The sequence below is a fragment of the Tachypleus tridentatus genome, chromosome 13, assembly GCF_004210375.1.
Source record: "Tachypleus tridentatus isolate NWPU-2018 chromosome 13, ASM421037v1, whole genome shotgun sequence".
NCBI classification, from domain to species: Eukaryota; Metazoa; Arthropoda; class Merostomata; order Xiphosura; family Limulidae; genus Tachypleus; species Tachypleus tridentatus.
Window position 1 is genome coordinate 268177628 of NC_134837.1, and position 23843 is coordinate 268201470.

Sequence of the window (23843 nt, forward strand, 5' to 3'; positions counted from 1 at the left end):
CAGCCATAGGGCGTTATAATATTTCGGTCAGTCTCACTATTCGTTGGTAAAAGAGAAGCCCGAGAGTTTGAGGTGGGTGGTGATCTAGTCTTACACTGCTCAATTAGGGACGGCTAGAAAAGAATAGCCTTCGTGTAAAATTCAAAAACAAAACAAATATAGAAAAATACTTAGACCCTAGGGATAAAAAATGTAAACATCAGAAAAAGGAAAGTCTGAACGACGTCATACAACCCTGCCATTGGAGTTGTTTCAATGCAACTCGCATACCAGCAAATTAGTTTCATAATAAAGACTACTTCACTTGTAACCTGACTCTGTCTTAATCACAAAAACAACAGACCATGATATATTTTAACACAAATACTTTTAACTTTAGGTATGCTATAATAAATGTCTTTAAATGTTTCCCTATGATTAAATATTAATTTTACCCGTCACTTAAACATTTGACGCCACGAACACATTGAAAAAAAATTGTATGAAGCCACCTCATCTTACACTAACTCTAACTAACTCTTCAATGATGTTACTTATCAAAGAACGCATTAAAAAGGAGTGTATGAAGCCATCTCATCTTACACTAACTATAACTAACTCTTCAATGATGTTACTTATCAAAGAACGCATTAAAAAGGGGAGTGTATGAAGCCATCTCATCTTCCACTGACCCTAACCAAGCCAACCCTTCAGTCGTGTTATTAACCAAGGAACATGTTGAAACACAGTGTATGTTAAGCGACCTGATCTTCCACTCAAACCTAACCAACTCTTCAGTGGTGTTAAAGAACACATTGAAAAAAGTGTATAAAACCACCTCATCTTACTAACCCTAACCAAATATTCAGTGGTGTTACTTACTAAAGAACACATTGAAAGTGTATAAAACCACCTCATCTTCCACTAAACCTAACCAACTCTCCAGTCTGGTGTTAAAGAACACATCGAAAAAAAGTGTATAAAAACCACCTCATCTTACACTAACCCTAACTAAATATTCAGTGGTGTTACTTACTAAAGAACACATTGAAAAAAGTGTATAAAACCACCTCATCTTACACTAACCCTAACCAAATATTCAGTGGTGTTACTTACTAAAGAACACATTGGAACAGAGTGTGTGAAAACCACCTCATCTTACACTAACCCTAACCAAATATTCAGTGGTGTTACTTACTAAAGAACACATTGAAAAAAGTGTATAAAACCATTTCATCTTACACTAACCCTAACCAAATATTCAGTGGTGTTACTTACTAAAGAACACATTGAAAAAAGTGTATAAAACCACTCATCTTACACTAACCCTAACCAAATATTCAGTGGTGTTACTTACTAAAGAACACATTGAAGAAAGTGTATAAAACCACCTCATCTTCCACTAAACCTAACCAACTCTTCAGTGGTGTTAAAGAACACATTGAAAAAAAAGAGGTGTATAAAACCACCTCATCTTACACTAACCCTAACCAAATATTCAGTGGTGTTACTTACTAAAGAACACATTGAAAAAAGTGTATAAAACCACCTCATCTTCCACTAAACCTAACCAACTCTTCAGTGGTGTTAAAGAACACATCGAAAAAGTGTATAAAACCACCTCATCTTACACACTAACCCTAACTAAATATTCAGTGGTGTTACTTACTAAAGAACACATTGAAAGTGTATAAAACCACCTCCTATCTTACACTCAACCCTAACCAAATATTCAGTGGTATTACTTACTAAAGAACACATTGGAACAGAGTGTATGAAACCAACCCATCTTACACTAAACCCTAACCAAATCATTCAGTTGTGTTACTTACTAAAGAACACATTGAAAAGTGTATAAAACCACCTCATCTTACACTAACCCTAACCAAATATTCAGTGGTGTATTACTTACTAAAGGAACACATTGAAAAAGTGTATAAAACCACCTCATCTTACACTAACCCTAACCAAATATTCAGTGGTGTTACTTACTAAAGAACACATTGAAAAAGTGTATAAAACCACCTCATCTTACACTAAACTCTAACTAACTCTTCAGTGGTGTTAAAGAACACATCGAAAAAAAGGTGTATAAAACCATCTCATCTTACACTAACTATAACTAACTCTTCAATGATGTTACTTATCAAAGAACGCATTGAAAAAGTGTATGAAAACCATCTCATCTTACACTAACTATAACTAAATATTCAATGATGTTACTTACTAAAGAACGCATTAAAACAGGTGTATGAAGCCATCTCATCTTACACTAACTATAACTAACTCTTCAATCAGTGGTGCTTACTAAAGAACACATTGAAAAAGTGTATAAAACCATCTCATCTTCACACTAACCCTAACCAAATATTCAGTGGTGTTACTTACCAAGAGAACACATTGAAAAAAGTGTATAAAACCACCTCATCTTACACTAACCCTAACCAAATATTCAGTGGTGTTACTTACTAAAGAACACATTGAAAAAAGTGTATAAAACCACCTCATCTTCCACTAAACCTAACCAACTCTTCAGTGGTGTTAAAGAACACATTGAAAAAAGTGTATAAAACCACCTCATCTTACACTAACCCTAACCAAATATTCAGTGGTGTTAAAAGAACACATCGAAAAAAAGTGTATAAAACCACCTCATCTTACACTAACCCTAACCAAATATTCAGTGGTGTTACTTACTAAAGAACACATTGGAACAGAGTGTATGAAACCACCTCATCTTACACTAACCCTAACCAAATATTCAGTGGTGTTACTTACTAAAGAACACATTGAAAAAAGTGTATAAAACCACCTCATCTTACACTAACCCTAACCAAATATTCAGTGGTGTTACTTACTAAAGAACACATTGGAACAAGAGTGTATGAAACCACCTCATCTTACACTAACCCTAACCAACTCTTCAATGGTGTTACTTATCAAAGAACACCTAGAAAAAGTGTATGAAACCACCTCATTTTACACTAATCTAAACAAACTCTTCAGTGGTGTTACTTACTAAAGAAAACGTTGGAACAGAGTGTATGAATCGCCTCATCTTACATTAACCATAACCAACCCTTCACTGGTGTTATCTACCAAATAACTCCTTGAAAAACAGTGTATGAAGCCACCTGATCTTCCACTAACCATAACCAACTCTTCAGTGGTGTTACTTGTCAAAGAATACCTTGAAAACAGTGTATGACGCCACCTGATCTTCCACTAACCATAACCAATCTTCATTAGTGTTACTTATCAAAGAATACCTTGAAAAACAGTGTATGAATCACCTCATCTTACACTAACCCTAACCAACTCTTCAGTGGTGTTACTTATCAAGAAAGTGTCTGAAGTTAGTACATCTTCAGGAACCTCTTATAGTTGGGTTGATTAATGTGACCGGATTTAACCGAATAGTTAGCTTGCTCAGAGAGCGATTTGTAATATTTAAGCACGAAAATTCCGAAATCGAAGCTTGTGACTTTGATTTTTTGAGCAATGAGTATTGAATGTTTGTCATTAAAGTTAGTAACCCTCGTCTTCAAACTTGTTGTAACAAATGGGTTTTGTAGATATAGTTCCGACTATTACCCCATTTGTTGTATCCCCGCGGGTCTGATTATCTGCATTGATCGAAATTCATCATCAGCAATTGATGTAAAGGACATTGTGCGGTTGACATACCATTATACACTTTTCTACGTCTTAAACCTCTAGTGTCAAAAAATATAGGAGACTTAAAATTTCTATTTTATGGCAAATATAATTAATTATGCGAATAAACAGTGACCAAGAAACTGGGCGGTCTATAAATAACAAATAATAATCCTCTGTTTTCTGTACGAAGTTAAGATATTTATCTGAACTTGAATACAAGACATATATAGATAAAATATAACCAACAACCTTGAAAGAACTTGAACACAGGTGATAAAAAACTATAAACATTTCAAATTTATTCTAATCAGTAAGAGCATTCAGAATTAACAACACCACAACAAGCATACCAAATCAACTTTTCATTGTTATATGATATTTTACGAAATGCTTCGAGACCGTTGTAACAAATATATCCTTTACAACATTTGTGTTTTTTCACGCAAAACCAAAGAAATAAATGATAGAATACAAAAATATTGTATCGATGTGTGTACTTCAGTAATTCACATCAAGACACGAAATTTGGTTCCATTAAATATTTTGATTATTTATTTATTATTAATTTATTTATAATTAAACACGTAATTCGTAATATTTTTATGTTTTTAAACTTACTATAGCTACAGCAAGGCCTAAAGCAGCAACAATAAGCTCAGCAGTTCAGATATATACTTATAACTTGTATTTTATTATATAGAACAATAATTACTCTAACAAATAGCGTTACAAAACATGTTTAAATATTTAATGTATAACATACATCTTATTATTTATCACTATAGCATTTAATGTTTAAGATATGATATACTTTTGTATAAATAGTATATAATGTACAACATTGCGTGTTTATTCATATTGATTTCTTAAGCTTGTCTTCATCGTCTTAAAGAAAGAAAAGACAGATATTACTTAAATCAAACCGAACTGAGTCATATTGCTAGTAGAACTTTGAAGAGATAATTGTGGAAAGTCTATAATAGTAGAAGAAGTAACGTTATTAAAGTCATCTTATCAACACTGGGCACTTGATGTCGAAAACTGATATAACTAAAATGAACAAACAGCCAGCAGACACATAATAATCTATAACGTAAAAGCAGATGTCGTAGTAGGAACGGTATCACTCTGTCTGCACTGCACACTGATAAATGTGATTTAACGGGATTACACAATTGGAGAGAAGACAACCCGCATTTCGTCCAGTGTTGAACTTCAACAAATCATTACAATGTCAAATGACACTTACATTGTAAACTTCTCATTTCTTTACTACAACTTTTATCTAAGTTTTTCAACAATTACAATTATGTTTTAAAGTAGAATATTACGAAATAAAAATAACATTGCTGTCTGATTGTTTCCAAGACGGAATTACAGTTTAATGTAACACATATAATTGATATATCAATATTTTAACATATAATCGACATAATCTATATATCAATATTCAGTAGATAACTGATACAATATTTAATTTATATATTAATATTTTAACATATAATCGATATAATTTATATATCAATATCCAGTGGCTAATTGATATAATATACAAATTATATTTTAGTGACAAATTGTTTAACAAAACATTCACAAATAAAGAAATTATCAAATTAATCTTCATTTGATATTACGTCTGTTTGGTATAGATTAGGTCTTAGCGCCATCTCTCGCATTAATTTCTAGTCATGTTGATTTGTAGGTTCTCGTGGTTCAGCCTCTCTATTCATTTTCACTAAACCACAATGGCCGATAAGCATTAGTAACAGTTTTTAGTTTGTTATCATTCAGGTTAAATATGGCTGAAATTGAGCAGCAAACCCACACACTCAAAGGACGGATACAAAAGTATTGGTTAGGCCCTGCAAACTTGATTAACAGTTTCTTACTCAATTTTTCAAAAGAACTAAACCTATGGATAGTTATCATTCATTGCGAACTTTGAAAAACAAATTTCCTGAATTTTATGAAATTATTCAAATCAAAGAGCGTTGAGCGTCACGTGATATCAGATTAACCAATTAGTGTAAATAATCATACATGATACATCTATACCGAGTACATAGGGGGGTGCTCAAAAGAAATTTAAAACGGTTTCCATTACTATAAATAAAATTATTAACAGTTTCACAGAGTAAGAACAACCAGCAAATATTTTAAATAAAGTTGCTGATTCTGTAAAGTATAAATCTCTTCATAATAACATGGTTACAATTATAAAACAGGTTACTATCGAGAGTTACTTTCTGTGGTTTGATTTCTGCACTGATAAAAAAGTCGTGATGTCTAAACAAAAGCTTCTTAGGTGTGAATAAAAAAAAATACTGAGTATATAACAGGAAATCAGAATTAGTGTCCAAATTGGAAGCTACACTTACAGCATTAGTAACAATAATACAGTAAATATTTGACATAAGTATGAATTAGTGTCCAAACTGGTAGCTACACTTACAGCATTGGTAACAATAATACAGTGAATATTTGACATAAGTATGAATTAGTGTCCAAACTGGTAGCTACACTTACAGCATTGGTAACAATAATACAGTGAATATTTGACATAATAATGAATTAGTGTCCAAACTGAAAGCTACACTTACAGCATTGTTAACAATAATACAGTGAATATTTGACGTAAGTATGAATTAGTGTCCAAACTGGAAGCTACACTTACAACATTAGTAACAATATTAGAGTGAATATTTGACGTAAGTATGAATTAGTGTCTAAACTGGAAGCTACACTTACAGCATTGTTAAGAATAATACAGTGAATATTTGACGTAAGTATGAATTAGTGTCCAAACTGGTAGCTACACTTACAGCATTGGTAACAATAATACAGTGAATATTTGACATAAGTATGAATTAGTGTCCAAACTGAAAGCTACACTTACAGCATTGGTAACAATAATACAGTGAATATTTGACATACGTATGAATTAGTGTCCAAACTGAAAGCTACACTTACAGCATTGGTAACAATAATACAATGAATATTTTACGTAACTATGAATTAGTGTCTAAACTTATTATAGTAAAGTACTGCACCATCTACACGGGAGTTAGATTTGTGTTAGAATAACGTGTATGTTTTATTATTGTACAGTATTGTACTGTCTACACGGGAGTTAGATTTGTGTTAGAATAACATGTGTTTTATTATTGTACAGTGTTGTACTGTCTATAAGGGTGTTAGATTTGTGTTAGAATAACATGTTTTATTATTGTACAGTATTGTACTGTCTACACAGGAGTTATATTTGTGTTAGAATAACGTGTATGTTTTATTATTGTACTGTCTACACGGGAGTTAGATTTGTGTTAGAATAACATGCATGTTTTATTATTGTACAGTATTGTACTGTCTATACGGGTGTTATATTTATGTTAGAATAACATGTGTGTTTTATTATTGTACAGTGTTGTACTGTCTATACGGGAGTTAGATTTGTGTTAGAATAACATGTATGTTTTATTATTGTACAGCATTGTACTGTCTATACGGGTGTTAGATTTGTGTTAGAATAACATGTATGTTTTATTATTGTACAGCATTGTACTGTCTATACGGGAGTTAGATTTGTGTTAGAATAACATGTATGTTTTATTATTGTACAGTATTGTACTGTCTACACGGGAGTTAGATTTGTGTTAGAATAACATGTATGTTTTATTATTGTACACTATTGTAATATCCACATACAGTGTTGCTATTAACTTTTAAGTTATATTACTAATGTCAACAACTCTGCATAACTGTAGTATATTTGCTATTTCTATCATTGGCTATCATAAACGTATGCGTTACTGAAACAATATGTTACCATGCCACATTCTCCCGGGGTACTTGTTCATAAATAACTTACATACAGTTTCAGTGTTGAGAGCAGTGTCATAATGATTATGTGTTTAAGGTATTAGTTTGTGTACACCCCAGATAATTATTCAGCGAGGGGAGAGCATATGTCAAATATCCACATGAACACAAACTTGGTGGCGGTATATTTTATATCACAAAATCAGTAATGTCGAGAAAAGCCACTTGTAGAGAAATATATATGCAAAAACGGCTCGTTTTGGTTGAGAAAATATTTTACGTAGAAGAGCGAACAACGTTTCAACGTTTGGTAAAACGTTTTCTTCAAAAATAAAGATATATAAAATATTGAAAAATTATATAAATCACCATTTGTAATTAATTATGTAAAACTTCAGATGTTTTCAATAAGAATATAAAATTCTCAAATTATTATATTTCGATTAAAATTATATTATCACAACCAGATACACAGTATAATTATATTATACTGTTTGTTTCTTTATTTGTTAAATTTCGTGCAAAGCTACTAGTGGCTATCTGGTTAGCCGTCCTGAATTTTGAAGTAATAGATTAGTTGACATTACCCATCATCAAATGTTTAGTTACTCTTTACTAACAAATAACGTCTCCCGCTAATAAAGCGGTAAGTCCACGAATTTACAAAGCTAAAATCAAGGGTTTGTTTCTCCTCGGTAGATACAGCAGATAGCCCGAACTGGTGTTGCTAAAAGAAAAATATACGCACTAACAAATAATGGGATTGACCTTCACTTTATCGTTCCTGTGGCTAAAAGGAGCGACATGTTCGGTTGAGGGTTTTGATTCCGTTATCCACAAATTATCAGTCGAGTGCCATAACCGACAAGCACTGACAGACCCCGGTTATATTATATTGAGTGAAAACATTTATAATATAGAAGTAGGCTAAGGAAAGAAAAGATGCTAGTAATAATAGTCGTTAAATCGTTTAATTCCATGTATAAAAACGATATTATATTGCAATAAGAAAACAAGAGACGATGACAAAAGTCATAAATAAATGAAAAAACTGGACGAAGATGTGTCGTTCTTTTTTATTATTTTTAGAACGATTGATTATCATATTAATGACATTGAAAAATTGTTGAAATTATCTCAAAATCCCAGGTTTCTCTATGTCAATCTTTGTGTTTAATGTTTGTTTGTACATTCTTACAGGGCCTGGCATGGTCAAACGCATAAGGGGTGCGACTCGTAATCCGAGGGTCGCGGGTTCGCGCCCGCGTCGCGCTAAGCATGCTCGTCCTCCCAGCCGTGGGGGCGTATAATATGACGATCAATCCCATTATTCGTTGGTAAAAGAGTAACCCAAGAGTTGGCGCTGGGTGGTGATGACTAGCTGCCTTCCCTCTAGTCTTACACTGCTAACTTAGGGACATCTAGCACAGATAACCCTCGAGTAGCTTTGTGCGAAACTCCAAAACAAACATACATTCTTACATGTATGTTTGTTTTTGAAAAAGTAAGAAAGTTCTTATCCATGTATTATTAACAATTATACCACATTTGTAACAAGACTATGTATGAAACCTGCAACATAAACTTATTGGTTTATTTTTGAGACAAAATTTTTGTTTGTTTGCATAAAAATCGAATAATTTACACATACAAAAAACTAAGGACAATAACGGACTGGTAGTTTATTTAGATCATCCCATCCGATAAACTACATTTTAAAATAAAAAACTTATAACTAACCCTTATCGTTTAAATATTTATCAAGCCTTCTCTTGAACTCCATTTTTAACTAACTGTATTTACCACACCTGAAGGCAATCCTTTCTAAAGGCCAATCACCGCGTAAGAAAAATAACACCGTTTCAGCAGAAGATGATGGTTACCTTTCCAACATTTCTGTTTTTTGTTTCCTAGTTTTATCATTCTCATCATTAAGGACCCACAAAAAAAAAAAAAAAGGTATAAACTTACCATTTCACTTAACAATCTTTAACACCTCAATCAGCTCCTTTTTAACTTTTCTTTTTTTAAAGAGATATTTAAGTTCAGAGATATTAACCTATTTTCCTACTATTCTCAGGTAATATACTACTCTTGGTAACCACCCTCTGAAATCTTTCTAACAATTCAGTGTTAAATTTAACGAGTGTCAGAATTCTGAATAATTTGCAGGAGAAATTATCCTGTAGAGGGTGCTAGTGGGCACAATGTTTTCCCCGAAATTAGTCGTAGTCGTAGGCTATGTACTATTACGATTAGTATTTCTGGAGTGTAATTTTTATGAAAACTTTGATAGTAAGAACAATATGGAGAATAGTAAATTCAGTTTTGTATGCTTGTGCCTTTTGGTATACGTTTCAACGGTAGTGTAATCTGTAAGTTTTAAGCATTTCAGGATAATAGCATGTTGCTTAACTTAGTTTATTGTCGTATTTCTGTTCTGGAAAAATTCCATATGTTATTTTAACTATTAAACTACTAGTAGCGACCTTTGAATTGAATGAGGAAAAGTTTATACAGTAATTCTTATTTCCATGTTTGTACTGTTAGTATCATTGCTGTTAAATATTAGTGAAAGCGATAATGACCTATAATGTTAGAATAAACTGTTAAGTATTGACTAACGTAAACTGTTTCATAAGTTTTTAATGTCAGGGAGCGTTATTGTTTTCATATTACATAGTATGTTTAATAGCTTGCAGGATCTAGGTGCTGCAAGGACAACTTAAGAAAATAAGTGATTATGTCTGGTCACTGGAATGTCGACAGTATTGGTGATGCACTGGCCGCTGATTTTGATGGAAGCCTGTCTGGTTTGGGGATGGAGTTGGGAACTGGCTCTTTTAACATGAGGTAGGATCAAACTATGTTTGTGGACATGAATGATTACATACTTTCAATATAAACCTTTCCTCACAAAAGTCTGTTCAGTTGACAAAGTATACAAATATATATATATATATATATATAAATCTAGTTTCAGTGGAACTTTAAGTGGAGTAGTTGGTTTGAGAACTGTAGTAAACTTCAACTGCATGTTGAAAGACAATAAGATGATAGTTTGGTTTCTGTATAAAAACCACAATGGTGTTGCTATTTCTTTCAGCAAGTGTTTATAGTTCAATAAAGTATCAAAGTAAATGTACCTCAAGCATTCTTTGAATTGTCCAAGGAATATCACAGTTAGATTTTTTTACCAAAATATAAAATATATTTTTTATGTTATTAAAGCAGTATGCTTTACTGAAGTAAAATAATTTAGTATTTTGTGAATTATTCTGTGCCTTTTATGTTTTTCTGAGATGTTTACACATGCAGAATTAATGTGAAGCAATAAATGAGGGCAAATGTTAAGTGTTTGTTTATTCAGAATTGAACAGTTAATTGGAATAATTGATTACTGTGATTAGGGTTGTCATTTGTACAGTGAAGGGTCATGGACTCTCATTGTTCTTTTCTAAGAGCCCCACTGAGAAAAAAAATAACAAAAAGCACTTTGATATCAATGAAACACATTATATACAATTTACACAGTGTGTTGATATCAATGAAACACATTGTATACAATTTACACAGTGTGTTGATATCAATGAAACACATTGTATACAACTTACACAGTGTGTTGTTTCCTTTGTGATTTTTATCATTAATGTTAAGTACACTTTCATACTCAACAAAAAAACTGTTATTTATAATGTACATTGCATGTTATTACCTTCATCATGTGTTATAAACTATTTATAATGTACATTGCATGTTATTACCTTCATCATGTGTTCAAAACTATTTATAATGTACACTACATGTTTCTTACCTTTGTCATGTGTTAAAATCTATTTATGATGTACACTACATATTGTTAACTTCATCATTTGTTAAAAACTACTTATAATGTTCACTACATGTTGCCACCTTCATCATGTATTAAAAATTATTTATAATGTACACCATATGTTGTTACCTTCATGATGTTAAAAATTATTAGTAATGTACAACACTACATGTTGCTTACCTTCATGTGTTAAAAACTATTTATAATGTACAATACATGTTGCTTACCTTCATGTGTTAAAACTATTTATAATGTACACTACATGTTTCTTGCCTTCTTCATGTTAAAACTATTTATAATGTACACTACGTGGTTTCTTACCTTCTTCATGTTAAAACTGTTTATAATGTACACTACGTTTTACCTTCACATGTTAAAACTGTTTATAATGTACACCACGTTCTTTACCTTCTTCATGTTAAAAACTATTTATAATGTACACTACGTGTTTCTTACCTTCATCATGTTAAAAACTGTTTATAATGTACACTACGTGTTTCTTACCTTCGTCATGTTAAAAACTGTTTATAATGTACACTACGTGTTTCTTATCTTCATCATGTTAAAAACTGTTTATAATGTACACTACGTGTTTCTTACCTTCATCATGTTAAAAACTGTTTATAATGTACACTACATGTTTCTTACCTTCATCATGTTAAAAACTGTTTATAATGTACAGTACATGTTTCTTACCTTCATGTTAAAAACTATTTATAATGTACACTACGTGTTTCTTACCTTCATCATGTTAAAAACTGTTTATAATGTACACTACATGTTTCTTACCTTCTTCATGTTAAAAACTGTTTATAATGTACACTACATGTTTCTTACCTTCGTCATGTTAAAAACTGTTTATAATGTACACTACATGTTTCTTACCTTCATCATGTTAAAAACTGTTTATAATGTACACTACATGTTTCTTACCTTCATCATGTTAAAAACTGTTTATAATGTACAGTACATGTTTTTTATTCTGAGTAAGTGTTGAAATTATAATATAGAAGAGGATAAAATGAACATCTTTTAAAATAAACATACAAGTATCTTCTGTTTTTAAGGTATCACTTAATGAGTATTTGATTTATTGCTTTTCTCTGATTATTTTGGTCCAATTAACATTCTGTTTATAAACAAATTATTATAAGGATCTGCTTGTGTATGAACTAATAAAATTTAATATCTTACAAATTATTTTCAAATAGGAAATAAAGAAACACCTTTGAGGTTTTAAAATTAAAGCTACTAGTCATGTGTCTCAAAAATGTTTTTCACTCGAGGAATATGAAACACTTTCATGTAACAAACAATGTTTTATATTGCTTTCTGGGAATAATATTTAATTTTATGGGGCTGTTTGGTTTAACCAACTTTGTAACTACCATAAAAATTAGGAAATGATTTGAAATTTCAAGTATTTTCTTACTGAAATGACTGCAGATTATAACAGAAAACTGTATATCATTAGTAGTTTAACTAACAGATTATAACAGAAAACTGTTTATCATTAGTAGTTTAACTAACCGATTTTAACAGAAAACTGTTTATCGTTAGTAGTTTAACAGATTATAACAGAAAACCTCAACTGTTTATCATTTGTAGTTTAACTTTGTAACAGTATACACCTGTTTATATTTTGTTTGTTTTTTTTTGCCCTTTGAACAGTGTCTAATATTCACATCATATAATTAGCAAATCATGTGGAGAATGTGATATTATTATTATTTTACTTTATTTAACCTAAAAGTTTTTATATATTACTTTCATAACAATAAATGAAGAATGCATGTGAGAAACAATATATGAAGTGCTTATCTGGGTCTTGTTGACTGTCCATGAAATGCAACTTTAATTTTTTTATTATAATGGTACTGCCATATTAAATAATATTAACTTAATTAAATAATGCACCAAAGAATATAACTATTACAATTTATCTGGCTATCTAAGTGTGTGTCAGAAGCTGTTAAAGACTCACCTAAGTTCATTGATGAATTTTCCATGGGAATATAGTTTAAAGTAGAAATAAAACAGACAATTCTCTATACAGAGAATAAATTTAAATTTTTGCTTTCTGTTTGTTAAAAATAACAAAATATTGAATGTTAGAGGGAACTATTAGTAATACATAAATGATAGGATGTGATATGTTGGTGTGGTTGAAGGAGTCTGATTTTGACATTTATGGCTCTGTAACGAAATAAGATAGAAGGCTATAAAAATTATGCTTTGCTTGAGCAATGACAACATCATAATAAATAATTTGTTAAATTTTGTATTTTTTGTAGAGGTGGTAAAAATTAACCATTCACTATAGTCAGTATTGTCCATCTAAACTGCAGATACTTTCCATAGTCAACTAACTGCCCTCTGAGGTTATCATTGTCCTATACTGAGGTTAACATTGTCCACCAGATTTGGTAATGCTTTCCAAAGTCAATTAATCATACCCTGAGGTCAACATTGCCCTATATTAAGGTTAAAATTGTCCATTTAAGCAGTAGATACTTTCCAAAGTCAATTTGCTGTGTATCAACAATGATTTTCTAGAACCTATTTAAATTCATAGATGTCTAGTGGATATAACATGAATTTCCAGTCCTACTTGTAGATTTTTTTGAAGGAACTGCCACATTGACTTAAATATGTGACTTGATGCTATGTTTTGTAAACTGTTTATATAGCAAAGTGCTTTGAGTGAGTGAAATTGTTGATTACAAGGTTCCTAAAAACATGTATTTCACAAAAAAAAACCATTAATATCACAGTTTATTCTAGTAATTATCACTGACCCCCTATGTATTTTTTTATCAGTGTTTTCCACTGAATGTTATAACAACAAAGAAATTAAACAGTATGATGCAGTATGTGGAGCCGGTAAGTAGGAAATGTTATAAAAACAAGTCAGTGATCTGTTGATTAAAATGAAATTCAATTTCTTCATACTAACTTATGTATTTCAAGATTCTAGCCAGTCACACTTCTACCTATCATTGTACAGCATGTTTCATGTTTTTATTACACTAAACAACTTTTTTAACAGTCTCAAAACTTTAGGAACTTAAAGTGTTTTTAATTAAGACTTGAGATTCACATAAATTATACACATTAAGTCTAACAAGTTTCAAGAGTTCTTGTTTTGTCTGTTTAACCAAGGAAAACATGCTATTTGTTATTTGTGAGAGAACATGTGAAAACCATGCTTTCAACAAGATTAGTGGTGGACGGCTCTCATGAATAATTGATTTGCTAGATGTACTAGCAGGGAATGACTCAGAAGTTTAGTATTGTGACAAAAATACATTTCTTGCTTAATACATGTTTGCTTATTTCTTCCTACAGACAGCTGTACATAAATAAAACCTATAGTACCAAGTTCCAGCTCCTTTACGTTTGCATTAATAAATACATTTATTTGGGAATTAATGGTGATATACATACATTGAATTTGAAGTAATAAAAAATGGCTCAAATAAAATAGAATTATTATTTATGTGACTATTTGATCACTGAAATCTGTGAAATGAGCCATACCAGTTCACTTTTTGTCTTAAAGTTAAATATTCCTTAAATTACAAGTTCAAAAATATGAAGATGATTGGATATTTCATCTATTTGAGTGGTGCACAAACGTTTTGAGTCAGGGGCCACAAAAAATTGGAGATTAAAATTGTCCCACAGTTCTTTCACACAAGATGGACATCATATTGAAGAACATGCAAATAACGATTACATCAAAGAGTTTGCACATTATTCTAAGAAATGTTATGATACGTCATCTGTCACAAAGTCAGTGCGATGGATGGTGCTGCATGTCATCTACGAGCTTAGAAATGTCCGGGCTTGATGTTTGACGTTGAAAGACGCAAGACTGCAGCAGATGATCATCAGTCAGCTGATTGCGAGTGTTGTTTTTGTTCAGTTTCATATGCGAGAAAGCCTGTTCGCAGCAGTATGTGCTGCCAAACATGCTGGTGTGGACAAGTGCGTTCTCTTTCAGATTAGCAAATGTATCGGGCAACATTTTGTAGAAGTCAAGCAAACTGTTTTCTGTGTAAATATCACGCAGTTCATCAGATGCCTGGAGATCAGTAAGTTGGAGCTGACACTGACACACTGAACGGATCAGCAAAAACTTTCATCAACAATCTGCATTGGTCAAAGTCATGAAACCATGAGTTGAAGGATTGAATTGAGGTATCTAGCTTCCCAACATAAACTTGTGTGTCAATGTTTTGATTCTTCTGTAGCTGTGACTGAAAAGTGGGAAAGTGCACAAAGTTGCCTCCTGCTGCTTGCTGCCGGAACAACTGCAACTTTGTCCTGAAAGCTGAGATGTGATTTTCAAGCTGACAGACAAGCTGATTTTTTGCCTTGCATCTTCAAATTCAAGTGTTGTGTCATGTCAACCAGAAAGGTCAAATCAGCTTGCCATGCTGGATCAGTCATGTAAATCACTTCTGTGTCTTTTTTCTTTCTTCTGAGGGATTCTATCACCTCATCAATCAACTCCCAGAATCTTCTGAACATCTTCCCTCGACTCAGCCAGCGTACTTCACAGTGATACACAAGGTCATCATAGTCTGAATCAATTTCTTCAAGAAGACTTCAAAACTGATGGTGATTGAGCCCTCATGATTTGATGAAATCAATAATTTTCGTCACTAATGCCATCAGTGCCTGAAAACCAAGTTCTTTACTGCACAGGTTTTGTTGGTGAATAATACAGTGCAACTTCACCAACTGTCTGTGCTTCATCAACAGTGCTCCAGCCCGCTACTTTCTTCGGTCATGACTGGTGCTCCATCAGTTGTCACACCAGTTTCGTGAAATCCAACAAAACACTACTACACAGTCATACTGTCTCCTCGAATAGAGCAGATCCAGTTGTCTGCCCTTTGTGGAACCCATGCCGATAAGTTCCTTTGTGAAATCAAACGATGACGACACACCACGAACAAAAAAACTAGTAGCTGTACTGTTGAACTGATGTCAGTCGACTTGTCTGCTGCCAAAGAGAAGTAGACAAAGTTGACTGCTTTATTTGTAAGCTGCCTTGTCACGTCTGCTGAGAGGTGTGAAATTCTTCGTTGAAGTGTCATAAGATTCAAAGCTACCATTTGTAGCTTGTGAACTGCTTCCAGACACAACTTTTCTGATGCAGTAATCATACATTACTTGACAAAATCACCATCAGTGAACAGTAGGCCAGATTTTGCTATCATCAATGAAATATCGTAACTGACCTCACATGCTGCATCTAAATCTGCTGACTGCTTTGAGAAAACATTCTGCTGGTGATTCAGCGACAGCTACAGAGATTCAATCGAGCTGTTCGTTCATCACTGACAACGTTGTGTAAATCTTTATGCTTCGACTCATAATGATGCTTTATATTGGATACCTTTGCCACTGCTACTGTCAAATGACACAGCAGACAAATCACGTTCTTTTGTTGTTGAACAAAACAGTATTGCACAGTCAGATCATCATGAAACTGCCAATTTTCTTCGTCAACTTTTTTTTTACGATTAGCTTCCATTTTTGTTACGAAATAATATCAAAATAGTGCTCGTAAGTAAATCTCGAAGAACAATTGGAATGCCTGAGATTTCCTAATAACAGAAATATTACGTCATGGCGCCAATGATTAAATGCATATCTATTAACGAGTTTTGCTTGTTAAGTTTTCTTTATTCCTCGACACAAATATGGAACCATCCAGTATCTAATCTAATGCATATTCTTCTATAGCGCTTAATCTTTATGCAGGTGCAAACTCTAAGCTCGTGAACTCTCTATGTTTGACTTTCCCTTTGGACATCACGGGCTACTCGGCGAATCGTTGTGGGCCAAATCCGTGCTGCAGGCTGAACTTTGTGCACCACTGATCTCTATTTCTTACATTTATTAATTATAGCTGTTGTCTGATTGGATATTTCAATATACATTCCTTGCATCTATTAGTTATAGCTGTTGTCTGATTGCATATTTCATCTACATTACTTGCATCTATTAATTATAGCTGTTTGATTGAATATTTTAATATACATTCATTCCATCTATTAGCTGTTGTTTGATATTTTTTACATTCCTTGCTGTTGTTTCTGATTGAATATTTTAATATACATTCCTTACATCTATTAGTTATAGCTGTTGTTTGAATATTTTAATATACATTCATTAATTATAGCTGTTGTTTGATTGCATATTTCATCTACATTACTTGCATCTATTAATTATAGCTGTTTGATTGAATATTTTAATATGCATTCCTTACACCTATTAATTATAGCTGTTGTTTGATTGGATATTTTAATATACATTCCTTGCAACTCTCAGTTATAGCTGTTGTCTGATTGGATATTTTAATATACATTCATTCTATCTATTAGTTATAGCTGTTGTTTGAATATTTTAATATACATTCATTCCATTTATTAATTATAGCTGTTGTTTGATTGAATATTTTAATATACATTCCTTACATCTCTTAGTTATAGCTGTTGTTTGATTGGATATTTTTTAAAGTTTCTTGCAACTGTTTTCTATATTTCATTTGTTAAGAAGAAGGATGGTAGAAAATCACAAATATACATGGTTTTGTAACATTTTAATGAAACAAATATTTTAGTCTTGTTTTCGATACATTTTGATTTACTAATGTTTATATGATGAGTATTAGTTGATTATGCATTTGTGTATTTTGAACCAAGCAGAGAACTTGAAACGTGAACAATCCAAGACTAAATGTTTTTTCCTTCTAAACGAAGAAAGATTTACATGTTAATGACTGACAATGGTAGCCCTAACTTTGACACATCATCTCATTTATTACAATACTCTTTTTACTTGTATTTCTTCTATGTGTAATTATCAACTTTTGAGTATTGTAGTGTTGAACATTCTATATAATGAGTATAAGTGATTCACAACTGTCTTCTAGTGACACACTGATGGCCTTACCAACATTGAACAGTTTAAAACAGGAAAAGGAAGCAAGAAGGTAAGTGTGATGTGCAGTAATAATGGTACTTATTGGCATATGTAAATATCACAGCTCTGCTGTGTACTGTGGGGTACCATTCTATTGTTGTATTGGTACCTTAGTTTTTGGCTGTTTCTAAAATGTCAGTAAAATTCTTTCAAAAGCTTGCCAATCTCACCAAACTGCTCAGGGAAAATTTTCTTTGCTGTCAGTTTGGTTCTATGTATAAGGCAGTGAACGTCAAGCACTCATTGTTTTGACAGTTGGCGGGTGCTTTGAATAGTTGGCATGTGGTTTGAAGTTGTAGAGTTCAGTCAGTTCTCTCTTTTTCCCAAAATTGACAGTAGTACTATCCATACCTTCTCCATTAGTTTGTTTATGGAATTCGTTACTACTGCCTCAACCAGAGTAGCTACAGGACACTCATCAACTGTTTAAAATTCTCCGTCTCCCAATGCAATCAATTCCTTTATCAATGCATGGAGCAAGTTGTCTGAACTCACTGAATCATGTGATATCATTTGTACAAAACTCAACAATTGTGTTTTGGGTTCAAGCTCATAAGCTGTTGTAATATAAATAAGTTCAGCCTTGTATGTTAGTTGCTTCTTTGCTACCTCAATGCTGTCTCTCAGCAAGCTATTAAAATTATGAAAAACAACAGTCTCACTAACACTGTTTGTCACTTGCTGGGTAAGATTGTGATTAAATATGTTTGTTATTGTTAAATGATGAAGTTCTATTTAGTCTCACTTCATCAACTGTTTCATCTAATATCCAGTTTTAAATTATTGTATGCCATGTCAATAATATATAATTTCAAACTTGTGTACTGTGTCAATAATATATGATTACAAACTTCTATGTGCTATGTCAGTAATATATAACTTCAAATTTGTGTGTATTATGTCAATAATATATAACTTCAATTTTGTGTGTTATGTCAATAATATATAACTTTGAACTTCTGTGTGCTATGTTAATAATATATAACCTCAAACTTCTGTGTGCTATGTCAATAATATATAACTTCAAACTTCTGTGTGCTATGTTAATAATATATAACCTCAAATTTCTGTGTGCTATGTCAATAATATATAACTTCAAACTTCTGTGTGCTATGTCAGTAATATATAATTTCAAACTTCTGTGTGCTATGTCAATGATGTATAATTTCAAACTTCTGTGTGCTATGTCAATAATATATAACTTCAAACTTCTGTGTGCTATGTTAATAATATATAACCTCAAACAAACTTCAAACTTCTGTGTGCTATGTCAGTAATATATAATTTCAAACTTCTGTGCTATGTCAATAATAAATAACTTTGAACTTCTGTGTGCTATATAATATATGTCAATAATATATAACTTCAAACTTCTGTGTGCTATGTCAATAATATATAATTACAAACTTCTGTGTGCTATGTCAATAATATATAATTTCAAAGTAAAGTTGATATATAATCGAAGCATCGTGAACACTTTTAGAAGGTTTTCTTTATACACACAATCAATATGGGTGATCCTTTAATTTGCTTTAAAATCAAGTGGCCTACTGTTTTGTACTACATCAAACAATTATTGTTCTGGTACTTGTCCTTGTAGTAAAGTACATGTATTTTATCACTTGGATTCTGCTGAATTATTTGACGTTTTATAGTGACCCACACAACACTAATGGCAGCAGTGAAGCCAACAATCAGTGTAATGAAAACGTGGTTTGACCTTCACAAATGGTCCTTCAAGGGAAGAAAAATAGACTGGTTCTCGGTAATTATGGTGACTGTTCTCTTACCACAAAGCGGTTTTGTGTGAGCACAGAAAGAGAAGCAACTGATACTTCACAAGCTAGCAGGTAAATTATGACTGTTTTGTTATACTGATCCTTCATAATACTTCACAAGCTAGCAGGTAAATTATGACTGTTTTGTTATACTGATCCTTCATAATATTATCATTATAACTTTATATGTCAGTTTTTGTAAAGATTATTTCATCTTTAACACTTCTGTAGATCTTCCAACTCGCATCTTAATGGTTTGGAAGATTTAAGCTTACTTTAATGTTCAGACATTCACTACATCTGGTAGGTAGAACACACCTTTCTTTAATGTTCAGACATTCATTACATCTGGTAGGTAGAACACACCTTACTTTAATGTTCAGACATTCACTACATCTGGTAGGTAGAACACACCTTTCTTTAATGTTCAGACATTCATTACATCTGGTAGGTAGAACACACCTTTCCTTAATGTTCAGACATTCATTACATCAGGTAGGTAGAACACACCTTTCTTTAATGTTCAGACATTCATTACATCAGGTAGGTAGAACACACCTTTCTTTAATGTTCAGACATTCATTACATCTGGTAGGTAGAACACACCTTTCTTTAATGTTCAGACATTCATTACATCTGGTAGGTAGAACACACCTTACTTTAATGTTCAGACATTCACTACATCTGGTAGGTAGAACACACCTTTCTTTAATGTTCAGACATTCATTACATCTGGTAGGTAGAACACACCTTTCCTTAATGTTCAGACATTCATTACATCAGGTAGGTAGAACACACCTTTCTTTAATGTTCAGACATTCATTACATCTGGTAGGTAGAACACACCTTTCTTTAATGTTCAGACATTCATTACATCTGGTAGGTAGAACACACCTTTCTTTAATGTTCAGACATTCATTACATCTGGTAGGTAGAACACACCTTTCTTTAATGTTCAGACATTCATTACATCTGGTAGGTAGAACACACCTTTCTTTAATGTTCAGACATTCATTACATCAGGTAGGTAGAACACACCTTTCTTTAATGTTCAGACATTCATTACATCAGGTAGGTAGAACACACCTTTCTTTAATGTTCAGACATTCATTACATCTGGTAGGTAGAACACACCTTTCTTTAATGTTCAGACATTCATTACATCTGGTAGGTAGAACACACCTTTCTTTAATGTTCAGACATTCACTACATCTGGTAGGTAGAACACACCTTTCTTTAATGTTCAGACATTCATTACATCTGGTAGGTAGAACACACCTTTCCTTAATGTTCAGACATTCATTACATCAGGTAGGTAGAACACACCTTTCTTTAATGTTCAGACATTCATTACATCAGGTAGGTAGAACACACCTTTCTTTAATGTTCAGACATTCATTACATCAGGTAGGTAGAACACACCTTTCTTTAATGTTCAGACATTCATTACATCAGGTAGGTAGAACACACCTTTCCTTAATGTTCAGACATTCACTACATCTGGTAGGTAGAACACACCTTTCCTTAATGTTCAGACATTCATTACATCAGGTAGGTAGAACACACCTTTCTTTAATGTTCAGACATTCATTACATCAGGTAGGTAGAACACACCTTTCTTTAATGTTCAGACATTCATTACATCAGGTAGGTAGAACACACCTTTCTTTAATGTTCAGACATTCATTACATCAGGTAGGTAGAACACAGCTTTCTTTAATGTTCAGACATTCATTAGATCAAGTAGGTAGAACACACCTTTCCTTAATGTTCAGGCATTCACTACATCTGGTAGGTAGAACACACCTTTCTTTAATGTTCAGACATTCACTACATCTGGTAGGTAGAACACACCTTTCTTTAATGTTCAGACATTCACTACATCTGGTAGGTAGAACACACCTTTCTTTAATGTTCATACATTCATTACATCAGGTAGGTAGAACACACCTTTCTTTAATGTTCAGACATTCATTACATCAGGTAGGTAGAACACACCTTTCTTTAATGTTCAGACATTCATTACATCTGGTAGGTAGAACACACCTTTCCTTAATGTTCAGACATTCACTACATCTGGTAGGTTGAACACACCTTTCTTTAATGTTCAGACATTCATTACATCTGGTAGGTAGAACACACCTTGTTGTGGTTTCACTGAGAAGTGTGTGTTTTATATTATTATTATTTTTAATATTTTTCTTTAATCTATTGTTCAGCATCACTCTTTGATTTTAATGTTTATATTTACTGTAACCCACCCATTTTATTTTGTGTCAAAATCAGTGTATCATTAGAATAAGTTCAACATTATGTTTCACAGAAATTTCTAAGTTGGTTTTTCCTCACAGTGACACAAACCACTTCTCTTGGTGTATTTTATTAATAACGGGTTATATTTCATTCCATAACTAACATTGTGTCTTTTATCTATGATACATTTTCTACTGTCTATTATATGAATTTCTGTGAATGTACTACTAGAGCAACTAATTAGTTGGCATTTTTAATTATTTTAAATGTAAGAGTAAGTGTAAAAAGGTGTTTGGTTAGAGTTTTAAGTGTAAAAACGTGTTAGGTTAAGTTGGATGTTGACCATTAAATCTTGATCTCTAGGTATAATTACAGTTCATCAGTACCTGACCTCCATGTGTCCTCCATCACTCATGTATTCCAGCTGTCATCAGATTCTGTCTTCAGTTTTCATTGTCAGAATGTTTCAACACAACAAAATAATTCTTCAGTGACTCCCCATGGTTTCCATAATGCTGAATTTCAGTACATACTTGGAGCTGCCACTGCCTTAGGCACCAGAAAACATGATGAAACTATGACATATCTAAATCAAGGTATTTAGTATTTAAATAAGTAAGATTAGTGTACGCTTCTCACTTTCTACAAATTTTCATTTACCACACCTTTTGAATGTGTAAATTTATTGTTTTTTTCTTGGTTCTCTCCATCCTTGCATTACCTATAGTACCTATATTATAAATGTTTCATCTCCAACCTCGCATTACCTATAGTACCTATATTATAAATGTTTCATCTTTGACATTCAATATTCATGAGGTGAAAAAATATAATCAGGTGGAACTTGTGTAACATTTATCATGTTTTATGATTTTGTACTCATGTAGTATGGTTCAATACCATGAAGTGAAGAGTACCGGTTATGTATTCTGTACTTATCTTTGATTTCATACTGTGAAGTGAGGAGTACTGGTTATGTATTCTGTACTTATCTTTGATTTCATACTGTTTAGTGAGGAGTACTGGTTATGTATTCTGTACCTTTCTTTGATTTCATACTGTGAAGTGAGGAGTACTGGTTATGTATTCTGTACTTATCTTTGATTTCATACTGTGAAGTGAGGAGTACTGGTTATGTATTCTGTACTTATCTTTGATTTCATACTGTGAAGTGAGGAGTACTAGTTATGTATTCTGTACTTATCTTTGATTTCATACTGTGAAGTGAGGAGTACTGGTTATGTATTCTGTACTTATCTTTGATTTCAAACTGTGAAGTGAGGAGTACTGGTTATGTATTCTGTACTTATCTTTGATTTCATACTGTGAAGTGAGGAGTACTGGTTATGTATTCTGTACTTATCTTTGATTTCATACTGTGAAGTGAGGAGTACTGGTTATGTATTCTGTACTTATCTTTGATTTCATACTGTGAAGTGAGGAGTACTGGTTTATGTATTCTGTACTTATCTTGTTTATGTATTCTGTACTTATCTTTGATTTCATACTGTGAAGTGAGG

The 23843-nt window shown here is 32.4% G+C and overlaps 1 protein-coding gene across 1 annotated transcript; it reads left to right on the forward strand.

Moving 5' to 3' along the window:
• Positions 1-9661: 9661 nt before the first annotated feature.
• LOC143236553 (alpha-globin transcription factor CP2-like) lies at positions 9662-22927 on the forward strand. The gene is made up of 4 exons (XM_076474856.1): positions 9662-9833; positions 10154-10311; positions 18243-18302; positions 22699-22927. Exons 2-4 carry the CDS (start codon positions 10202-10204, stop codon positions 22925-22927), a joined length of 399 nt encoding a protein of 132 aa, XP_076330971.1. The 5' UTR covers positions 9662-9833; positions 10154-10201.
• Positions 22928-23843: the final 916 nt, after the last annotated feature.